This window comes from Perissodus microlepis, chromosome 20, assembly GCF_051167445.1.
Source record: "Perissodus microlepis isolate ML-2025 ecotype Zambia chromosome 20, ASM5116744v1, whole genome shotgun sequence".
NCBI lineage: Eukaryota > Metazoa > Chordata > Actinopteri > Cichliformes > Cichlidae > Perissodus > Perissodus microlepis.
Window position 1 is genome coordinate 10,905,376 of NC_140480.1, and position 21,827 is coordinate 10,927,202.

Below are 21,827 nucleotides of genomic sequence, written 5' to 3' on the forward strand. Positions count from 1 at the left end.
AGCAATAAACCTCAGAGCCAAATTTATTTAGAACATTAATACAGTTGCATATGGTTGTGCCCAAGTCCATCTGAGCCTATTAAGAGATTTATATGACGCAGTTATGTCAGGTTTCTGTCAAAACATGCATCTGAACCATAGATGATGACGATTAAATATTAAGATTATTTGCAGATCCTGAATCTAAACTATTTGACTGTGGAACACGGAAAGTGCTTTTCTACCTTGAAAGGTTCAGCTTCGGTTAAAAATTTTTTTAAATTAATGGCTTCTGGTTTTTATTACACTATATCCCAACTTTTGTTAGAAACGGGCTTACATTATCAATCACCCGTTTAAGTACACCATGTCCTCTCCAGATCCTTGACCATGACTGCTGACAGGAGGCAGCAGTGGTGGGAGGGACTGGGTGTGATACTCACTGACAGCTGCCACATCTGCTGCATTTCCTAAGTGCCTTTACAAAGTCTAATATCACTCAGTAACAAGATGGGTAGAGCGGCGGGGCGTCGTTTGCATACCGTATTGGCAGAGGAGGCCCAGCCCCATGCATCTCCTATCAGTGATTATGACTGCAGCGTGTTTAACAGCGGTTGTACAGCAATTTCACAGCCGAGGGGAGGGAGAATAATTGTATTTTCCGAATGACTGAGTGCAAACACTGTGCACCACTGTGGTTTTGAGCTTTTCTCTTTTTAGTAGGGAAGAAGAAGGTATTCTGATATTGAGAGTGAGCAGAGGGATTGGTAAAGTTCGCAAAACAGACACCTTAATGCTTTGATATATATATATATAGAGAGAGAGAAATAGATCTGCACACACACCAGATAAAATCTGTAAAGCTAACATGTAAGGCTAAATATAGCTCTGTAGCTATAGTCAAAAATCCCAAGTCTTATTTGTATTAGCACTAATAATATTTAGGTTTGAAATGTTGGCATAATAAAAGCTGTGTATTTTGACCCTCAGTAAACATGACAAGAAATAACAAAAGCAGTGTGATGAGGGGGGAAGGATGGCAACAATCTATGTATACTGCCAGGCAAAATCACTGTATGCGACTTTCGCTAAACACATCTAGCAGGCCGGGAGTTGACATATTCAGTCATGAGCTCGCCCATGTAGACAGCAGACACTGAGTAAGCATACCGGTGGTGACAGGGAGAGGGGCGGGCTGGCTGTTTAACACCCTCTACCTATATTAATGGCTGTCTAAGGTAAAGGAAGAGACAGGTGAGATTTGGTCTAATGACAACCGTCTCTCATTGGTTTTGAGTTCAGTCTGCCAGCATGGTGCCTTAAATGCCCCGACTGGTCGATCGATATTGGTGGGGTACATGTGGCCGTGAGTTTACACCACTGAAACTGATTTTTCCTTAAGTTCTCAGCATCATCAACTTTGCCTCATTAGCAGTTCGCATACATAAAGCTAACAGCACTAAAACTCGCAGGCTCGAAAAAAGTTAATTGCTCCTGTAGTCCAAATGCCGCTCTGCGCCAGAACTCAGCATAGGGGCTGAACTTATTGCTGCATAAGATGTTTCCACCAGAGTATCCACTCTCGCTCCCTACTGTGAAAATAGTTTTTCAGTGAGACCTGGCAAAATATTACTAGCACACGTACAACTGTAAGTGTGCCCTAATGGCACCCCTGTAAAGTGACTATCAGGTATTACAACCAGAATGACAAGCAAAACATCAACAGTGTACTCCTTTTCCATTAGGAGGACACTCCTAACGAGTTATGCTCTTGCTCAAGTTCTGTTCAATGTCCTACAAGCACCTATGATTGAGGGAAAAACGGGAAAAACTGAAAGAATGGTGTTAGTGGACAAGAGGGAAAAAATACTATGAAAAATTGTTTCCTGCCTCCAAAACAAAGAATGCATAGCTTTCACAAGGTTATTGGAACAAAACACTGGACAAATTATGTTGAACGGGCAATATTTGATAGAGAGTGCAATGCTACTGCATACTGACCTAAGACTGGAGGGGCAGCTGCCCCTTTAGCGACTTGATTCAATATTTCAACTGTGCCTTGTGTGAAACACACCCACCACTGGAAAATAACACAAATACATATCTTAAGCTAAGTAATTCAAAGTTGTGAGCTAGACAGAAACATTAAACAAAATAAAGTTTTAATTTCTTTTTTGCACAATTTTTGAAGCACTTAAGACAAAAAAAAATCCAGTTAGCAGAGCTAATAAGAAAAAAAAAAACACCATCCAGAGTTTTATGTTATTTTGGTTAACAAGGTGGACAAAAATGATGCTCTTGGCTGGGCTGCCCTATATTGAGAAATCTGATCTCTATACTGCTCATGCGAACAGCAGTGAGGCTACATTTCAGCACCACGGACAGCTACACAACACACAGCCCCTGACATCAGTCTCTCAAGCAAACAAACCACACTCAAGCGCCAAATCAGCGATGAAGCTCATTACTGTGGCTCTGCTAGTCTAAACAATGCAATGAATCAGTGAGCAGACTGTCAGCTACATCAAAAGAAACAATTATTTCCCACCACTCACATTGGTAGTGAGTGGTTCACATTGGACGCAAGAGGTGAGCTATGAGACCCCCAAACAGCGCCAATGTATTTGGGTGCACAGGAAACATTGGCGTGGACAGGAAAAAAAGCAGTTAGCCATATGTGGTTGTGATGCCCACTATGGGCTCAGTTATTTCAGAGTTTAGCAGTGTGTGTATACAGTGATGAAACAAGCCACTGAGCAACACTTTGTTTACCCAATCCTAATTTTTGATACCTCCCTTGCACGCTTGTCTGGTGAAAAAACACATCCGCGACGACATTAACTCATATTATGAAAACATTATAATACTAAAATACTAATTAGTTTGAATACTAGCTTAATAAGGGTTTTCAGCTTTTAGTGGCCTCGCGCCGCTTCATAAAAGCGGATTTCGTTAATGACAAATTCAGCGTCATTAAGTTTGCTGAATGCTTGTAATATCACTCCTCTCATAATTGATATTCCCCACTGCAAGCCGCGGCACTTTCTAATGGGGGAAAAGTCTCCCTCCGCCGCATGTAGGACCGAGTGAGCGGAAGCAGAGCCACATTCACTCAGTCAGTCAGACAGCTGGCACAGGAGGAGGCTGCGGCGACTTCCTCGTTATTTCTCGCAGGTATCCCACTCCCTTCGTCGCCAGAACAATCCTTCCGGATTAAACAACAACAAAAGAAAGAAAAAAAAGAGAAAAATTTTGTTTTCGACGTGCACTCCACTCGATGTGAAAAAGAGCGCGAGACAAAACATAAGCGAAATGGGAGCGTTCAGGGTGCTGTTGGGGAGTTTACATTACATGGGACTCTACATGCAACTTAGTGTCTCCACGAGGCAAGCTGGACACGGCGAGATAGAGAACCACATCTCTGGGAACGGTAGGTGTGAGCTCCGCTTCGGACTTCTTTTCTTTCATGGAAAAGGAGGCTGTGGAGAGGGTGGCACAGGTGATGCCATCTGCTCATATGCAGAGGTGGAACAAAGAGCATCGCACGGGCTTGAGGCTGGTGCCGATGATGATGTCAACTAGTGCAAATGTGTGTTTTCTTTGTGTGTGTTTAGGTCACTAAAAGTGCTTCTGTTTGTTGTTGTTGTTTTTGTTTTGCGTTCATGCATAAAATTGGAAATACAAAAAGTGTTCATCAACCAGTCAGACAGCAAGCTTTATCATTTAAATTTAGACCATTTCCAGTGAAATCTGATTCATGTGATCACCATTTTAATGAGTTGTGATCTTGTGATGCATGGCGAGCCAACCAGCCCTCATGACTGGCATGATTTTGTTTTCTCTGAGTGCTGCGGCTTTCCACCAGTTCTGCTCATCCTCCTGCCTCCTGATCGGTGCGTGATTCATCCTGCCAGAGGAGAGGTGATGCCAGCTGACAGGTGGATGTTAATATTCTCTTGTCATATCCAAGTAAAATCTTTACTGAGGAACCTTTGATCTGGCTCGGATCAGCCCCCCTTCTTTCTCAGCAGGAGCTTTCCTAAATGGCCTCCAGGGTTTTCGCTCGGCTATGTCATAAAGTCAAACACACAGTGAATGCCACAGCTCCCCAGTTTGTCCTGGCAACTTTGGCTGAGCCTGCCAATCTCCACAGGTGTCATGCTGCCAGTTTGGCAGATGTGCTTGGCAGGGTTGTGTTTGTCTGGGTCGAAAAAAGAAGTACACTTTTCTTTCAGTGGTAAATGTGCACTCAGACTCTAAGGCACGCCATTCGTAATGTAAAAATGCACCTTAAAACATGATTACATCAAAAATGAGATGCAAGGTCTCTCAAACAAAGTCATAAATATAAAATAATGGAGAAGTGGCTGAAACCAGAGCTGTAAAAATGTTGATATTTTTGACAAAACAAAAAAACAAAAGCAGAAAATAATCCTAAATATCTATAATACTCCTACAAATTTCACATTTGAAAGGTGTAATATGTAGGATTATTAGTATAAAACGTTAAAAAGGAAGTGCCAATTTCAACTAAATGTAAAAAACCCCAAAACAATCAAAGACGTATTGTGAAAAGGATTTTATACTTCCTGTGTCTAGGGTCCAATTGGGTCCCTGTGGCATAAACATCATCACCGAACAGTAAGTGCGAGGAACTAGTCTGCAGAGAATTCACATTACGGTGCACCAAATACGCATTTGCTCAGGTAGTGGACTTCAAAGAAGTATAACAGGAATGACTATTCAGCCTTCAGGTCTCTAGCTGTCCGTGCGCGCAACCAATCCAGGCTTCAGTCTGTAAGCACGCTAACTAGCTAGTGCTGGTCCGTTTTATAATGCTGCTGTGAACCTAGCATAATCTAATCTTCTGTCCAACATGAGAAGAAATAAGCAGCAGAGATCACATTCTTTTCCTTTACAGAGTCAATAATTCTGGCTACTTGTCAATCATATTGAAGGGCAGATCAATGATGAATGAAGTAGAAGTGGCTCCTTCTGGTGAGGAGCCACTGGAGAGATTTTTTTTATCCTAGCACTAATGGCTGCAGGTATGTCTCCTTACACTCTGCTTACAGCACTTACCACCCCTCACTGACACCCCGGCCATCAGCATCAGTCCGTGCAGAAGTCTGGAGGTTTACTTCCAGTAGCAAAAAAGATTGTGTAGCTCCACCAGCAGATCACCATGCAGGTTTACTGTTGGATGATTTGTTGACATGAACATTGGTTGCAGATGTCCACGTCCAGTAGAGATGAAACTAAGTTGGGCTAAGACATAAAAGTTGCACTTCTTTGGGTCTGGAACAGCCACTGCATGCTTTTTTTTTTCTTTTTTTTTTAAGCAACAGCACCCCCTTCTAGATTAACGTGTTCCACATACTGTACCTTTAAAAGTCAGCAAATTCAAATTTTTTTAAATTGAATTTGATGAATGTGGTTCTGTAACAAGCTGAGCTGAACTCCTTAATGTGGTTTTATATATAGATCATAGTCACACGTTAACAGGTGCTCATTTATGGAGGAAAAACCTTTGACCCCTCAACAGTTAACCATGTCACATGTTTTTGTTTGACGTTTACAGATGGATGAGGCTGTCCGTATCCACATATCATTAAGACGTTTGTCTGGGATCATCACTATCTCACTATATATTTGTCAAGGGGCTGCCTTAAGGTTGTACCTGCAGGGATCCAAATATATTGGATGCTCTGTGGTCACCACAGGGACTCCCTCTGGCAACATGATTTAGCAGCATCCAACCTGGTGTAAAGTCTGAGCTGGATTCTCATTATATACACCATTCATTAGATCCCTCACCCCCTTTGTAGTCACATCCTAGCGAAACACTAGCATTTCAGCTTAAAATATTTATCATTTTGTTCCATATGGACCAACATGAAAAATATTTCATGACAGGTCGCGGTGCATCTGTAAAATAATGACTCTGACTCCTTACTTCAAGCTGAATAACGTGCTTGTGGGAAGACATATTTTAGGACAGTGGATGTGCAGGATTTTTATGGAAATGAGTGTGTGCAGATACACTTGTTTTTGTTTTGTCCTGGGGGTAAAAATGAGAGAAAAGAGGAGGGCAACAAGAGATTTAAAACTCCTGCAGAACCAAGTGCATTACCAGATTCATGTAGTCTAGTTCCTAATTGAAATACTAAATGGCCTTGCAATGTAATAATTAGTAAAGCACGGTGCATAATACTGTGGTATGGGGTTAAGTCTAATAGGATTTTCAAATGGATTGTTTTTCATAATGAGTGAGGAGGGTAGGAGCGATGAAGGTTCAGCGAGTTTGATGGGGATAAACCCACCTGTACTCAGTTAACACCTTTGTATTTGCAGAAGACAATTTTGCCATGACATCCATAGTTATGAGGTGAATTCACAGCATGAGCTGCACCACCGTGAGTCATGTTCAACAAATGGCACGACAGGGTCAACTGAAGGAAATCAAGAGACCTTCATTTTCTTTCCCATTTGGATCGTATTTGTGGTTTCTGAGCCTCTGGGGGTCATAATTCATCCTCGCTTTTCCTTTCCTGCATGAGCTTTATACAAAAGAGTGGGAACGAAGAGAAGCAAATAAAAGTGTCGAAAGAAAAACAGCCTTGAACTTTATGAAAATCGAGCAAGGATTTCCTGTCTGCATCTGCCTAGACGCTGTTTTAGTCTTTGATACTTTTCAATTAACTCCTAATTAGGAGGATGTGAAGCCATTATTCCAACCAGTCAATTGGCTTCCAATCAGTGAGGGTAAATGAGCCATTGGGGGAAAATAACAATGTAAAACAAAAAAAAAGAAAGAAAGTAATAAGAAAACAGAGCTCAAGTTTGAATAATATTACCAGAGCTGTCTATGAATCATCTTTAACCCCTTTTATTCAGCATAAAACCATTTTCCGAGGTAAAACAGGTCATGTTAAAGAATAGATGTTTGTGAGCCTTCACTTAACACCATTCATTTATCTTCACAAAAGTTGACCTTTGCCACCAGAGAAACCAGCACCACTTTCCCATTAATAGATTGGATTAACTAATTTTTCTCTTTCCAACAAGTGAATTACGCTCCATTCAGTGAAGGAAGAATGTTTTATGGCTGCTGCACTGTCTTAAAAGGCTTCAGGCATGGCTGCCCCTCCACAAAGTGACAGTTATTTGAGAAGAATATAGTAAATGGGCGCACGAGCATATCCCCCCACCCCAAACAATCTGGCACACATGCAGCCACAGACTGTGATGGTTACACCTCCTTTACAACTGTTCTTACCGACTGAAACGCCCTTTTTGAGGATTTGTTGCATTATAAATATAGGAGGTGCAGATGGGACTTTCAGTGAAGGCAAACTGGAGCACCAATTAATGACATCACAATACTGTTAGACTATTAAAAATTTAACAGCAGCCAACACAGTATCACTGGCAAACACTGCACAGCAGCTAGCAGGGTTTACTCCTGTCTTCTATGGAATCGCACACCAAATGTCGACGTCTGCTCATCGCCGCACTCGCGGTTCACATGTGATGGTGGTGACTCAGTACATGATACTGGGGTTCCATACATCATCACTGCAGTGACTACAAAGAAGAATGGCTGTCGTAAAAAAAAAAAAAAAAAGCCAGTCAGGTGCACTGAATTACTGTTACTTATATAGAAGACTGAACTGGGTCAGCTAATATGGGCACCTATCCCAGTAGCACTGAGTAAACAATGCGTGGTATTTGCTTTTTTGGGAATAATTACCAAAACAGCTGCTTCATCTCAGAGAGATTTTGTAACAATATTCAGTTAAATAAAAGGTAATGAAGAAAATGAGAGCAGTGTTTCAGTTTTCACATCTGCTCCTCGGTCTGTTAGTGAGTCATACTTCAACTTTGGCCTCGTGCCCGTGGGCCATGCATTTACTAGCCTTTCCAAAAGAACACAGGATAAATTCTTTAGACACAAAATAAATGCACTGCACATGTTACTGTTAAGTGCTAAATTTTACGGCTTATTAAGCCAGCCCCATGATTATAATAACGTACTTTAATGGGAAAGCATTGATAAAGCATTTGGAAACTTAATGTGATTCTCGACATCATCCCCTGAATTACTAGCCATATTCTTCCTTTGAGTGGGTGGAGAATAGATCAGTAGCTGAGCACACTGAATCCTGTTTCCAGTCAATCAGCCAGAGCTTTGTAGCTGGGATTAGGAACATCGGTAAAATGTAGCCACCATAACTAACTGCCATGAGGAAATGGCAACATTGGGGATGAGTTGTACACAGCTGCACGTCATCTTACAGAAATAACCACTCTTAACAGAGCTAAGCAACAAACTTGAGGTGATTGAATCAATGTTGTTGTTTTTTTATGTCTCAGGCTGCTTTGTTAACACCGGGGAAAAGATGGTTTCCTGGGTTAATGCATAGAAGGTGAATATTGGCTTCAAGAGCAAGGCATATCTTAATTTTTACAATATTCAACAAAAACTGTGATCTACAGTTTAAAGATCTGTTAAAGTTTTGTGTAACGAGTTAAAGAGGATAATAAATAGGATTCAGGACACAGGGTGTAGTGCGCTGTACACCCAACCCAACACTGCATATGGGGGTTTACAACATTGTTGATCAATGTGATTGATTTGGCAATTAACAGATGAATTGAGTGCAGGTTTGATAAACATTTGTTTGAATTATTTATTTAAAAAATGCTAAGCATTTGAGGTTGCTGGATTTTTCTCTTTGGTGCCATCATAAATAAGATATGGTTGTTTTTTTGTTAGTGTTGATGGGGAAAAACAATAGCTTTTGAAAAACTGTGAGAATTTCAGTTTTCTCATAGACAACAATTAATCACTAATAATCAAATTATTTGGAAATGAAACTATTAGCATTCCTTTGATGCACCACCATATACAAGCCTCTGTTTATTCAGCCTCTCAAATGATTAGACTGTGTCAATAAGATGGCTAATTTGACAATATGTGTTGGATTGTTGCTTTTCTTCCTTATAGGTTTTGTAGCCTGAATTTCCTTCAGGCGAATACTCTCTCTGTCTCTCTGCTACTGTCAGTGAATGTGCTGCACAGAAAGTGATTCAAAAATAGAAAAAGAAGGCCTGTGTCAGAACAAACAGGAAGGACGGGTGAGGGAGAGGGACAGGCTGACAGTTTTAAAGCTTGTTGGTGCTCAGCAGTAGGTAGAGCCAATGCATTTAGGTCCTGACCTCAGTATATACTCCTCACTGAGGAGACAAGTGCTGGAGGGCAGCCTAGGATAAACTACACAAAGGAGAGAACTTACCACTGTAGCTGCTCCTTCCCTCTGCAAAATACACAGCTTAGTTTTCTCAGGAGTTAAAAATCAATCTTTTTCATGTCTTCCCGACTTTGCCTGCACATCTTTTCGTGAGCAAAGTGTACTCAGAATGGTAATTCGTGATATTTTCACATTAAGAGGCGCTGGTTCTTCCTGCTCTTCGCCATTCGCTGATAGCTACGTCTTCATGATAGCTGTTTAATTTCAAGCACTGCCACATAGTAGTGGAAACTCTAGATTATTATTTATTATTTTGAAGTACTAAAATAAAATGTGAAATCTCTTAGTCGTAGTCATAGACGTAATCAGTTTGATGGGTCATGCTTCTTCCTAGGGGTGGCATAATTAACCCAAAGGCTCCTTCAGTTACCAAAAGCAAATAAACACCTAGGCACTGCTGAGAGTGAACATATTTAGCATTTCTGAAAACAAACTCTCAAAACCTTGAGAGCTGCTTTAATTAACACAATTAAAGACTAGCTGAAAGTGGTGTTTTGGAGGGTCAGGTTGGTAATGATCCGCAACTTGGTGGGTAGCTACTTTGGTATTGTTAGTCTCAGCACAGCACGACTGCTCAAGTTTTTGATTTGTTTCATGGTCAGATTTAAATTGCTTTCCTTAAAGTATCCTGAGCTTAAACCAAGCCAAGCCAGCAAAGAGTCTTAGATGGGACCATCCATAATAACGTTACTTCAATATAGTTTTGGACGCCAATGCGATTTTTGTTACTTTAGCTGTTTATCTAAGCATAGTCAAGTTATAGCTACATGATGACTGTGCGGTGATTTAGATTTTATTTATGCTCAATTCAGTTCAGAACTGAAGAAGCTTCTTGGATGAGAGGTGAAACGTCTTCAAGAGACGCTTTTCTTTTCAAGCTCCTTAGACTACGATGACCTGGATGACTGAGAACCTTCACAGACAACAGAACAGATCCATACGCTTCTGCCTCTCAGATGTCTGCAGCTGGTAAAAGTAGTCCCTGTTCTTTGTAGCCTTGGTGTGCATAGTGACACATGAACCAGTTCTCCACCTACTACAGGTTGCTCGCTAAGAGAAACAGAGCCAAACAAAAGCTACAGCCACCAGCGGCAGTGCAAGACAATGGGGTAAAGACTACTTTTATGCTCACCGCTTACTCCCTGTCGCACAGTGGCATGCGCCAAAAATGATGTCACATCCGTTGGCATACACTGTCGTTTCACAGCAACGCTGATAGCGACGCAGATATACAGAGGGATGTGTTGGAGCAGTCTGAAAACTAGAACCTCTTTGGAAAAAACACTGCAATGTCTTTGCTTCCAGTTTTGACCCTTCCTTTATCAGAGCTGATGTGAGTGTATTGTCTTAGTGGTGACACCTGTTCTTCAGGAGAATACTGCAGTGGCCTTAACAGCAAGCATAAATGGAAATGATTCTGTGCGGATATTGCGGTGGCGTGTGAAGCGACCAGGATGACTGTCCAGAGCACTCTCTTAACCTGAGTAGCCAGCCACAATTTATCTGGGTAGCCTTTTAAAATAGAGCCAATGTATGGTGAACAGAGGTGGGCTGTGATAGTATTGTAATTATTTAACAGTGTCTTAGAATCTCATATGATTAGTCACAGACATTGTCACTTATTTCCTGACAGTAACAGCTGCATGAGCACCCCAGGAGGTCTTTGTGTGGTGAAAATTAAATGCTTATAGTGTTTTTGAATACATTTTTCAGTGAGTTGCTCTTTAAGAATTTTATCAGTTTAGTCAATTAACTCTAACAAAATTGCAGTTAATGAAATTATAACACAATGACTGACTTTAGGGACAGTCTGGCTTATGCAGTCTTGCCACTGTCATAGGCCATTACTGTACTTGGACTGACGTGAATAAGCACAAGGTTAACCCTGCAGGTTTTGAAGTGAAACTGCTGTTCTGTGGCTCCACCCAGTTTGTTTTGTATTCATGTAGAAAGTGAATTAAATAAATAATGGATTTTAAGAAAAAATGACCAGTTAAAAAAATAATAATAATAATAGAAAATGGCCAGAACATTTAAATGTCACTCCTGCTATTTTATAGTTGTTCTGCGACCAGAAAAGATATTATTTGACAAAACAACACGGAGTCACTGAAGACGATAAACGTGGCTAACCTGTATGGAAGCATGGCACCGGTTCAGGTGTTTTGCTCGTTGCTAGACAATGTGGTCTTAGACATTCTGTGTCCTCCATCACCTCTTCCTCCCTTTCCTCGGCTGTCACTGCTCGCCATGTTGTGTGTACTACACTACGAGACCTCTCCTCTCCCTCGATCGGAACTCTCTTCAAAATCGGCACAAACAAGCTGCGGGGGTCACCCGGCAGTCAAGGACTCTCACTCTGTCTTTCTGTGCAAGTACCTTCTGCCGCGCTCACTTACAAAGACTTTATGGTTTTGTGTGTGCGTGGGTGGAGGTGGGGGTAGACTCTTTGGGAGGGGAAATGATTGCAGACAGCTACCAAAACTACACTTTCTCTGAGGTGTCCCTCTATGACAGAAACTCATCTCCGGGAACTCATCATCTGACCCGTGGATGTGTGCTGCGCGTGCATGCGTGCAAAGCCCTGTGGACGTTGTGTGAGAAATGATAAAGGCAGCTTTGACAGAGATGATCCAAACCCTCTGTGTTCTGTGTCTCAGTGTGTGCGCTTTGCATGGATGTACACTACTGAATTGTGCGTGTGTTTGTGTGTGTGTGTGTATACGTGCCAAGTGATGGAGAGGGGGGGATAGAGTATTCCCTCTATTCCCTCTCAGCATGATGGTGTTGAGCGAAGTGCTAGGCTGTGAAGTCTTGTCTGAGAGAGTGTTGCTTATCTTCCATTAGACACATTACTGCCAACGTTGCCATCAAAGTAGAGACATACACACATAAACAAAGACTCTCAGACTCAGAGAGAGTGACACACAAACACACACACACACACTTCTCCTGGGGAGGCACTTGGCAGGATTCATCTGTTGGCAGTCTCACTGAAGCAGGAAGAGGAGGAGGAGGAAGGAGGCAGGCGAAGAGGGGAACGTTATGTATCCATGGTCCAGGATCAGTCATTTGCAGCCTGAAAGAGCTTCTCAGCCTTCAGCGGGGTGCCACATAAATTTAGTGAAGTACCATTGTTCTCTGAAGAGTCCCTCTGATTTCTGCTGCTTTTTTTCCCAGAGTAGGCAGCTGTATTACAAGTTAGCTCAATGTTGATTCCTTATGACTCATTTCGGAAAACTGAACTGCTTTTAGTCTTTTAGGCCAAGCTGTACATTATGCACAGAAAAAGAAAGAATGAAATCCTGGTGCTCTATGGCACTGTGGCATCACACAAAGCTTTATGTGCAAAGAAGAAAAGAAAATAATTGTGAAGGAATAAATAAAATGAAAAGCTGGGTTTTCATTTTTGTTGAGCTTGGAATGAATCAACCACACCACCTTTGGGTGTGGTTGCAAGGCTGTCGCGTCACTCATTTGCAGTGAACTCATCATTTAGCGCTACGGTTTAGACTTACGGTTTAGAAAACAATCATCCAAGTCCATTGAGCTACCATGTAATATTCATTATATGAGCTGCTCTGCTGAAGGCCAGAAGAGGCTGCTCGTGATGTCCTCAGTTGCAGCAGGTATGTGCGGTAGATACATATTCTAACTCTGTAGCTTTGGCTGCTACAACAAGAAGCACAATGTCAGTCACATTGACAACCTGTCTGACTTCTGCAATAACAAAATTACTTCATGTAAATAATTTTTTGATGAATAATTCAACTAAGATGCATCAATATGCTGTATCATGGGATTTATTATCCTACAGTCCTGAGGAGCTCACATAAAGGTCCAGTCTTTGTGAATTTTATAGACCTTTCAGTCACATGCCACAGACCTTTGTAAGGGGAAGTATCACATCCATATTAAATTCCTATTTAAGATGGCTTTTTGGAGGAGTCTCTTTTAGAAAACCAATCAGCTGGATATGTAAAAACACCTGGTGTAGCTGATAAAACCTGCCAGCAGCAGTCAGCTTTGGTCTCCTTGCTTATGCAGGCTGCAGTTATCCTTCAGCATGTGAGCTTCATTAGCTCCTACTTCTCAAATGCAAGTTACTTTGATTGTTTCACACACCCATTCCTCACCATGGCAACTGCCTCTTAAGGACTTGAGGCTCTCAAGAAAGTACAGTGACTCCTGCTGTTCTATATGCTGTGATGTTATGGGGCCCCGTGTCAGTCCTTTGAAATCAACCCATCACTTAATCAGCAGGCAGCTTCCCATGACTTCAATCATATAGGGGGGAGCTGACTTTGAAGATTGCTTTAATGTGTTTGCTTCTTTCATGTGGCTGATATCAAACCAAGCATTTACAGTACATTTTGATGATTTTCTGAATCACTGTTTCAATAGTGGCATAGAAAGGTTACATTATTCAGTCAGCATTGCCTTTAATATGAAACCCTTTCAGGCCCAACAATGAGCTTTGCCCTGCCCTGCTGAGGTGTCAGAGGTAATTTGGGAAATTGGAAAATTGCACGATGAAGAAGTCACCAAATGCTTCTGCTTGATAAAATTAAAATCATTGCTGGGTTTAAATACTGTATGTTGCTCTTGATATAAGCGTCCTGTAGCTTCTGTGAAAGTAACTACTACCCAAAAGTTGCTAGTGAAAGTTTGTCCATTGGCTAATAGTCAGAAATTAGTTGGTTTTCACAGGAATCTTTGCAGTTCTGTGATTCCAGGTCTTGCTACTCAGCAGCTTCCTAGTCATCTCAGACTCTACAGACCAAAGTTAGCAAGTTCAAGTTCAATTAAAGAACTGAACTAAAGACTGAAACAGACTAAAGACTGTGGCTGTTTTGGAAGGGTTGCCAGGAGAAACCCTCTTCTCAGTGAAAAGAACATGAAAGCATAGATTAGGTTTGCACAGTTGCATCTGAACAAACCGCAAGACTTCTGGAACAATGTCCCAACAGACGAGACCAAAGTGTAGATGTTTGGCTATAAAGCACAGAGCCATGTTTGGCAAAATCTAAAGTATTCTAGAATCAAATGCCAGACCATCTGTCCGACAGCTAAAGCTTGGCAAAAATTGGGTCATGCAACATGACAAAAATCCCAGTCACACTGGAAAATTTACGACAGAATGGCTGGGGAAAAAAAGAAAAAAAAGTCAAGAATCAAGGTGCTGCAATGGCCCAGTCAAAGTCCAGACCTCAACTTGAGTGAAATGTTGTAGCAGGAACTTAATAGAGCTGTGCACTAACGAATGCCCAAAAATAATGAACTGAAGCAGCGCTGTAAATAAGAGTGTACCAAAATTCCTCAACAGTGATATAAGGAACTGATGAAGTCATAACTGTTACTGTTTCTTCTAGTTATTGCTGGTAAAGGTGGTTCTGGAAGCTACCAAATGATGGGATGCAATTTTCATGGAGTCCCGTAAAAAACTTCCTTATAGACTGTAGCTGTGTAAACCAGGGAGCTCAATGACATCAACTAAAGTTCCTCAAGTCTTGCTACTCAGCGCACATCCTGGTTACACCTCTGAATGAGTTTTTAGGTAGCCACAAATAAACAAATGAAAAGGAAGAGAGCATACCTTTAATTTCAGAGGTCAACTCCCGCATATCAAATCTAGTAACACTCGCCCCGACCCCCTACCCCCACTCAGTTGAGAGAAAAAACAATGAAAGCATCACTGGCTTCCCCCACCAGATCTCTTCTCAGATCCTTGAGTATCTGTGTGATCGCAAAGACACAGTGCTTTGAAATCCACATTCATTAGGTGCTACTGCACACATAATCAAGAAAGCTGAAACAAAACAAAGCAAGCAGCAAGAATTGCCCTTTTTGTAGCCCTCCCTTTGTGAATTACACACACACAAGCCAGCACATATACACACCATGCTCAATTACGTGTGCTGCCCCTGGCCATTCTCAAGCAGGGTTATCCATTAAAACGTTTCTGCAGTTACCAGGCCTAATTACACTGCTGTAGAGAGCCTCTCCCTTACACAGCAGGTGTGAATGTATACGGACACAGACAAAGTGTGGACATTTGTGTGTGACTGCTGCCTGTGAATGAATCTACTGCCAGTGGTTGGTTTTGCAATTACCAAAACTCAAGCTAAATTAACCGGAGCACGTGCGTAGTTGTTTAAAATATTGTTCTGGGTTTACACACACACACACACACTGACAGGGACACTCTTGTTGAATCCAATCATGCTCTTTCCCTCCTTTAGCCGACTGCCAGTGATTCACAAATTCTGTCTTTCATGTCCAACTAATAAGCTCTTGGCCATGTCCAAGGCCCTGCATGGTATTTACAAAGGGCTGCTGAGTTGGACAGCTTGATACCTGTGGGCAGTGTAGAATGAGATGTGAAAAAGCACACGTACACAAACACACTAATAGCATTTCACTCAGCTTGGTGTGGAAGAAGTGCATAAGAGAAAATGTATTTTCTCAGTGTGGTTTGTAATGGCTGGTTGCATGGCAGATAACAGCTCTGGACCAGCCTGTTAGAGTTACAGTTAAAATGTTTCTGTTTAATTAATTAACAAGTAATCAGTTCATGCTATTTAATATAATACCTATTATCCTAGCCTTAAATTAAGTCTTTTGTCTGACTGTTTCTCCAAATCCAAAGGAATTTAATTTATGATTTTAAGTGTTATGAAAGAGTAATGCAATAAATTTAGTATTTGTCATTGAACGTTAGTGCTTTGTAAAGAAATTAGCTGAACTGAGTTGAACTGCTAATTATTTCAACATTAAGCATCACTAGCCTTTGCTAAGAAGAATAAAGGAGAAGTTGTTATTTGGTCACTGAAGTGTGAATTGTTAACTTTCCTGGCAAACTCTAATGCATGTTCATGTTTTTATCTTTAATATGTGTGTATATACCAAAGCACTTTATGTATTGAAACTCTGTATAGAACGATTCAGCCTTCTTGATGAGAGTAAGATGAACAGAACTATAATTAGTGGAAGCAGATTATGGTTAGTCCAGGTTGCCTACCAAGAGAAATGGGCTCTCTCCAACTAGCAAAAATCAAGAAAAAAAATTATTAGCTTATGAGGAGCTTGTTTAAATCTTTGTTTGTTTATTTAATAGCCAAGCTGTTTTCTCCTGCTCCTAATATTTTTGCTAAATTAAGCAAACTCCTATTCTCCTAAGAGTCTCAGCAAGAAAGCCAACACTATATGAAAATAAAGTCAACAGGCATCTACTAGAACGAGGGGCAAAGCACCTCAATAGTGAAAGAATTTTGAGTGTTTTCCAGCCGAGACATGCTGAGAATATTCTGCCACAACACAAAGGCTGTGGATGAGGCCGCTCAGAGCTGTGCTTAACCGTCCCCTGGGTGGATTTCTGTCAGCATCTGGCTGTGCAGCTCAGAAATGAACAGTTTGGCTAGAGAGGATGCTGCTCAATACTGGAGCTACATTGCCCTAAACATGACACGCTAGCATGATGAGAGCATGCTGCATATCCAGCTGAATTGCTACTAGAGGGATGCTTTAGGCATGAAACTGCTCGCTGCTGAAGCTCAAACTGCAGACAAGGGATTAGTGATGAGAATATGTTGCATATCATATCACCTTTTGACTGGAGGGATGCTTTGGCCAGAGATGATGGTTCTTAGCAGTACATTTGGAAATGTCCCTGTTTCCTCTGTTAGAATTCTTTCAGTGCAGTTCTGTGGCCATTTTATTCTTTGTTCCAGTACATTTCCGGGTAAATGTCTTCGGGATTTAAAAATGGTGTGGGTGTGCATGCTTTAAAGTAAATGGCACCAACGTCACAGTGGCCAGAAAACCTGATTTGGCCTCTAGCAGACAGAAATGTTGTATATTATTTTACAACGCTTTGGTTTATAATATCTAAATGTAATATCAAAGTTTATAATATAAAATAAATGCAATAATATATAAATATATAAATTAATTTATATTATATACATGTATCCTTTATTTCCCAATGTGTAGACAATCTGTTTGTGCCAGAACATTTAGTAAATCACAAGTGCAACGTGTAATATATCATTGATTTAACAAGCTTTAATTAGCACAGTTTCTATAAACAATGGAACTTTTTTCTGTGTTGCACTGATAGTTCAGCTTATGTGACTCATAAAATAGCCTAAATGTGTTCATGGAGGTGTGAAAAATGCTAAACGCTGATTTCTCCGTTTGTGGCAATCGTTTGGATTGTTGGATCGTTTAGACTTTTGACTCACAAACTAAACACTCAGAAACAGGGTTGTTCTTTAAATATGAGAGGGGAGACTACGCAGAGTTTACAAAATTACAATGGAAGTTACAATGTACCCAATTCTTGTATTTTGTGCTTTGTGAAAATACAACTTTGAGGTGTAAACAATAGTTTTTGTATTTTATAATGTGGGTCTTCATACTTTTGGCCATTATCACAGCCTCTACAGTGGCAGAGATGCTGTGCTGTTATCAGTTGTAATTGTTGTCGTTTTTATTGATGGTTTATTTGGCATTTTCAGGGACGTGTCTATTCAATGTTATTGCCTACGTAGACTAATGTTTTGCCTTCATATAAAAGTAGAAAAAAAAAAACAGTTTAGCCATGTGTTAAAATAGCTTTAGCATAGCATGTTTTAGCGGTTTTGTAATTAGTAATAAAGAAATGCACTGTAATCATTTCAAACCTTGTAGGCCACATACATCCAACTGGCTGTTAAGAGGACTGTACCAATAAAACTACTGTCTAATGACCTGTTAATGTATCTATTATCTGATATTAAACACTGTGAGATATCATGGGGAAACTGATTATATTATTATATAGAAATGCTCCTGTAGTAAATTGAGGAAACCTGTGAAGAAATAAAATTAAAGAAAAAGCACTGGCACCTCATTACTGAGACTTTGTCCTGTGATAAAAGACCGAAATTTTGTTAGTCCATAGAAAATGTTCTGCATTTTTGTTTGTTTTACAGTAGCTCCACTAAAAAACAAACAAACAAACAAAACACTAATGCAAATGGTAAAAAGCCTCAGTTATCCAGTCAATTTACCATGGTTGACACCTGCTTTCTTACATAAATGGTGAGGTTGCATAACGGTAGATACTTAACACAAACAACGCTTTTGTTCATTCATTGTCCCTCCAAATAATCCAAATGTCAGTACAAAGATGATGTCAGAAATCAGGGTGATTAAGAAACACATGTCAGGTTTAAAATAAACCACCAGAATAACCAAAATAATTGTTAACAAGTAAAAATATTACCTCAAGTCCTCTCCTTGAGGCGTCTAAGTGTCATCCTAGTCAGATGCCTAAGCCACCTAAATTGGCTCCTTTTGATGCAGACGCAGCAGCTGTACTCCTACCGTAGTCTCCCTTAAATGACCCGAGCTCCTCACCCTCTAAGAGAGAGCCCAAACACTCTTTGACGGAAAATTATTTTCACTGCTTGTATTCATGATCTCATTCTTTCAGTCACAACCCAGAGCTTGTGACCGTAGGTGAGGTTAGGGACATAGATTGACCAGTAAATGCAACGTAACTTGCAAATCCCTATCCTAAATAGTACTCTCCGCCTCTCCCATATTTCCAAGGAGTTGCCATGCATTTGGACCTACATATTTGATTTCATTTTACACCATATACCCTTTCTGACATAACCCTCCCATTCATTCAGGCTTCAAGTGGCACAAGGAATACAGTAGCCTGTGATCACCTGAGACTGGATTCGTCCCCTTCCAGTCTCAAACTGGGGGTCTTTTGCATGCAAGCAGCGACTTCTGTTAACATTGTCAGTTCCAAGTCCACTTTCAGTCTTTCTGCCATGTTGCCTTAAAAAGACGTGCATCTAGAACATCTTGTTCACAAATATTGAATATTTAACAGTTTTCTTATCAGGATGGGGAAATAGAACTCAAAGAATCAAAACAAGTGACTAAAGTGGACACTGAGTTGAGTCTTTTGTTCAAGTTGAAACTGGATCCATTGCTTTTATAAGTTAGAGTGAAACTGCTTCCTAGTATAAATCAATTTGCTGATGTAGAATGAAGAGAAAGACTGAACCAGGAAGTGTATGTGAGAATAGCTTTTGTTCATTATGAAAGATGTGATATGATTTTAATAAGAGAATTAACAGTCAGTGGAGATATCATTTCTGCCTATTATGACTAATTCTTGAGTTCCAAAGATCCTAAATGGACAGAACCGAAACATATTTTTTATTGGAAGTTCTACGGCCAAATGCAGATGAGGTCTATATTACCCATATCAAATTACTATAACATCTTCCCGTATTTCAAACATGGATAAAGAGCTGATCAAATAACTAATTCACAACTTTTTGGATTAAACGTTATTGTGCCTGTAACAGTGAGCCCCTGATAAGCTGTGATGTCTTGCTTTTGTCCTGAGATGTGCGATACATCAAACTCATTAGCTCAACCAAATTGTAGTTTCAGTAAGACAAACACTGCAAATGAAATGTGCTCCAAATGAAGCTCAGCGTCGCTGCTGCAAATAGATTACAACTGAGGAGTTGTATTCCCAACGTCGCCTCTGATTAGCACCGCAACGCCACCGCTCGTTCTGTTTTTAGAGAGAGTTGTTCCTGTGTGACAGCTCGGCGTCTCGGAGGAGGCCTGATGTGTTGTGTCCCTATTAGATGTGACACTTTTCACGCCTGTTATTCTTTTTTAATCTGCTGTGTCAAAGTCATGCTCTCTCTTTTGTTTTGTTTTTTTGTCTTTCTTTCAATCTTTTTTGGCTGTGCCTCACACTCATCTCACACCCACTTTTTCTCTCTTCCTTTTCTCCCTTTCTGCACGTTGATGTCGCGGAGGTGTCACTGATGTGGCAGCTGCAGAGAAGATGAAAAGATCCGGTCCTGATGCAGGCAGGGCAGGCACTCGCCTATCACGGGCGGTGTGTTTTTTCACCTCTGATTAATCAAATGTGATTTTCTTTAAAATTCTAGGGAACTTTCGAAAAGTAGGCCAAGTACCTATTTCCTACCCTCAGCTTCTTGAGCTGCTGTCTTGAATTCTGAGGCACTCTTTTATGTTTTTTTTTTAATGTAATGAGCAACATTGAAGTGAGACTGCACATCCTTCCGTCCATATGCTCAGACCTTCTTCTCCACAGCCACCTCCTCCAGCTCATCCAGGGGGACAGCAAGGTATTCCCCAAGTCATCTGACAGACAAGATCTCTTCATGTCCTGGGTCTTCCCGAAGCCAGGAGCAACAAAATACTGCACAGGTTCAGATCAGGCAGCGAATTCCTCCCAGTCACACCCCTCCAGGTCACACTGTCATTGCCCGCATGTGTATAGATGTCCCAGAGCAGGACAACGTGGTCCCTAACAGGGCCACCCTCAAGCACCAAGGAACTCTTGGGTACACTGACCTGTCGTTTTGCACATAAGAACAGTCAGGACACATTCCCCGACGTAAAGCTGCAGGAAAGCAAACCTCTCATCCACAGGGAAAACCCCATCATACAGACACCCCCAAGGGACACAAGTATACCACCCCTGTTTTCTCTCACTAGGGGCAACTTCACATTGGTTCCAGAGCCCAAACTGTGTCTTGAGGCAACCCCAGCTATATCTAGCCATTTCTTCTTGACCTCAGGGTCTTTTACCACCAGAGAGACTGCAAAGTTATTAGAAAATTTCTGGTTCGTGCAACTTGTTTGTCTCAAAAATGTGGTTTTAACAAAATATTGTTAAACAAAATGTATTGCTTGGTATTTATAGTTAATCAGAGACCCAACAGTTCAGCTGTTTCACATAGGAGTGAAGTGGAGTATTATTTATGTTCAGCTTTGCTATCAGGACACTGCAATAAATTGAAGGCCTGCCAGGCTCTAACAATCCTCATATTGCATTCACACAGCCGCTGTCTGTCCTCTGTCCAACCTCTTCAGTATATCACCTTGATTTTTTTGTGAGACTGCCTAACATTGGGAGCTAGCAGCTTCCTTACCTTTTGCTAAAATGTCTTGCTGAAGAACAAATACACATACAGCGTAATCCCAAATGATGTGTAAATATGATATTTTCCAAGTGTAATAAACCAGAGTACAGACAGGCAAAAGCACTATGGTAAATAAAACTACAGCTGATCCATCCATTTGAATAAGCTCACAATTTTTCTGCAAAGTAGAACAGTAAATAGGGTTTTCTCCTGTTTACCTGGCAGTTTTGGTAGCAGTCAAATAATTGTTGCAGTGCCATTTTTCTAGATTTGTAAAGTGCCTCATAACGTTTCCTTTTAAGTTTTTACAATGTGAAATGTTTGGGCATTCAATAAGCCCATAAACTTAGAAATCTATGACTGAATGATAGATATTACATTATGGAAGTGGTGTGAAATGGTTTTTAGGGTCACCAGAAAACACTGAGAAACAACAGTGTTGATGCCATGTCACTTGCTGTTAGGTTTTAGCCTGGACTCTTTATAAAATATGAGCATAGTCACCGTGATGTCAGCCGCTGGTTTCATGCATCCACATTTTTGAATGTTGTTGAAT

The 21,827-nt window shown here is 40.8% G+C and overlaps 1 protein-coding gene across 1 annotated transcript in view; it reads left to right on the forward strand.

The window, feature by feature from the left end:
* The first annotated feature begins 3,070 nt into the window (after positions 1-3,070).
* Positions 3,071-21,827, forward strand: part of vstm2la (V-set and transmembrane domain containing 2 like a) — a 47,913-nt gene continuing 29,156 nt past the window's right edge. The window contains exon 1 of the mRNA XM_084916554.1: positions 3,071-3,409. Coding sequence (XP_084772680.1) covers positions 3,292-3,409 — 118 coding nt within the window. The 5' untranslated portion in view covers positions 3,071-3,291. The remainder of the gene's footprint in view (positions 3,410-21,827) is intronic.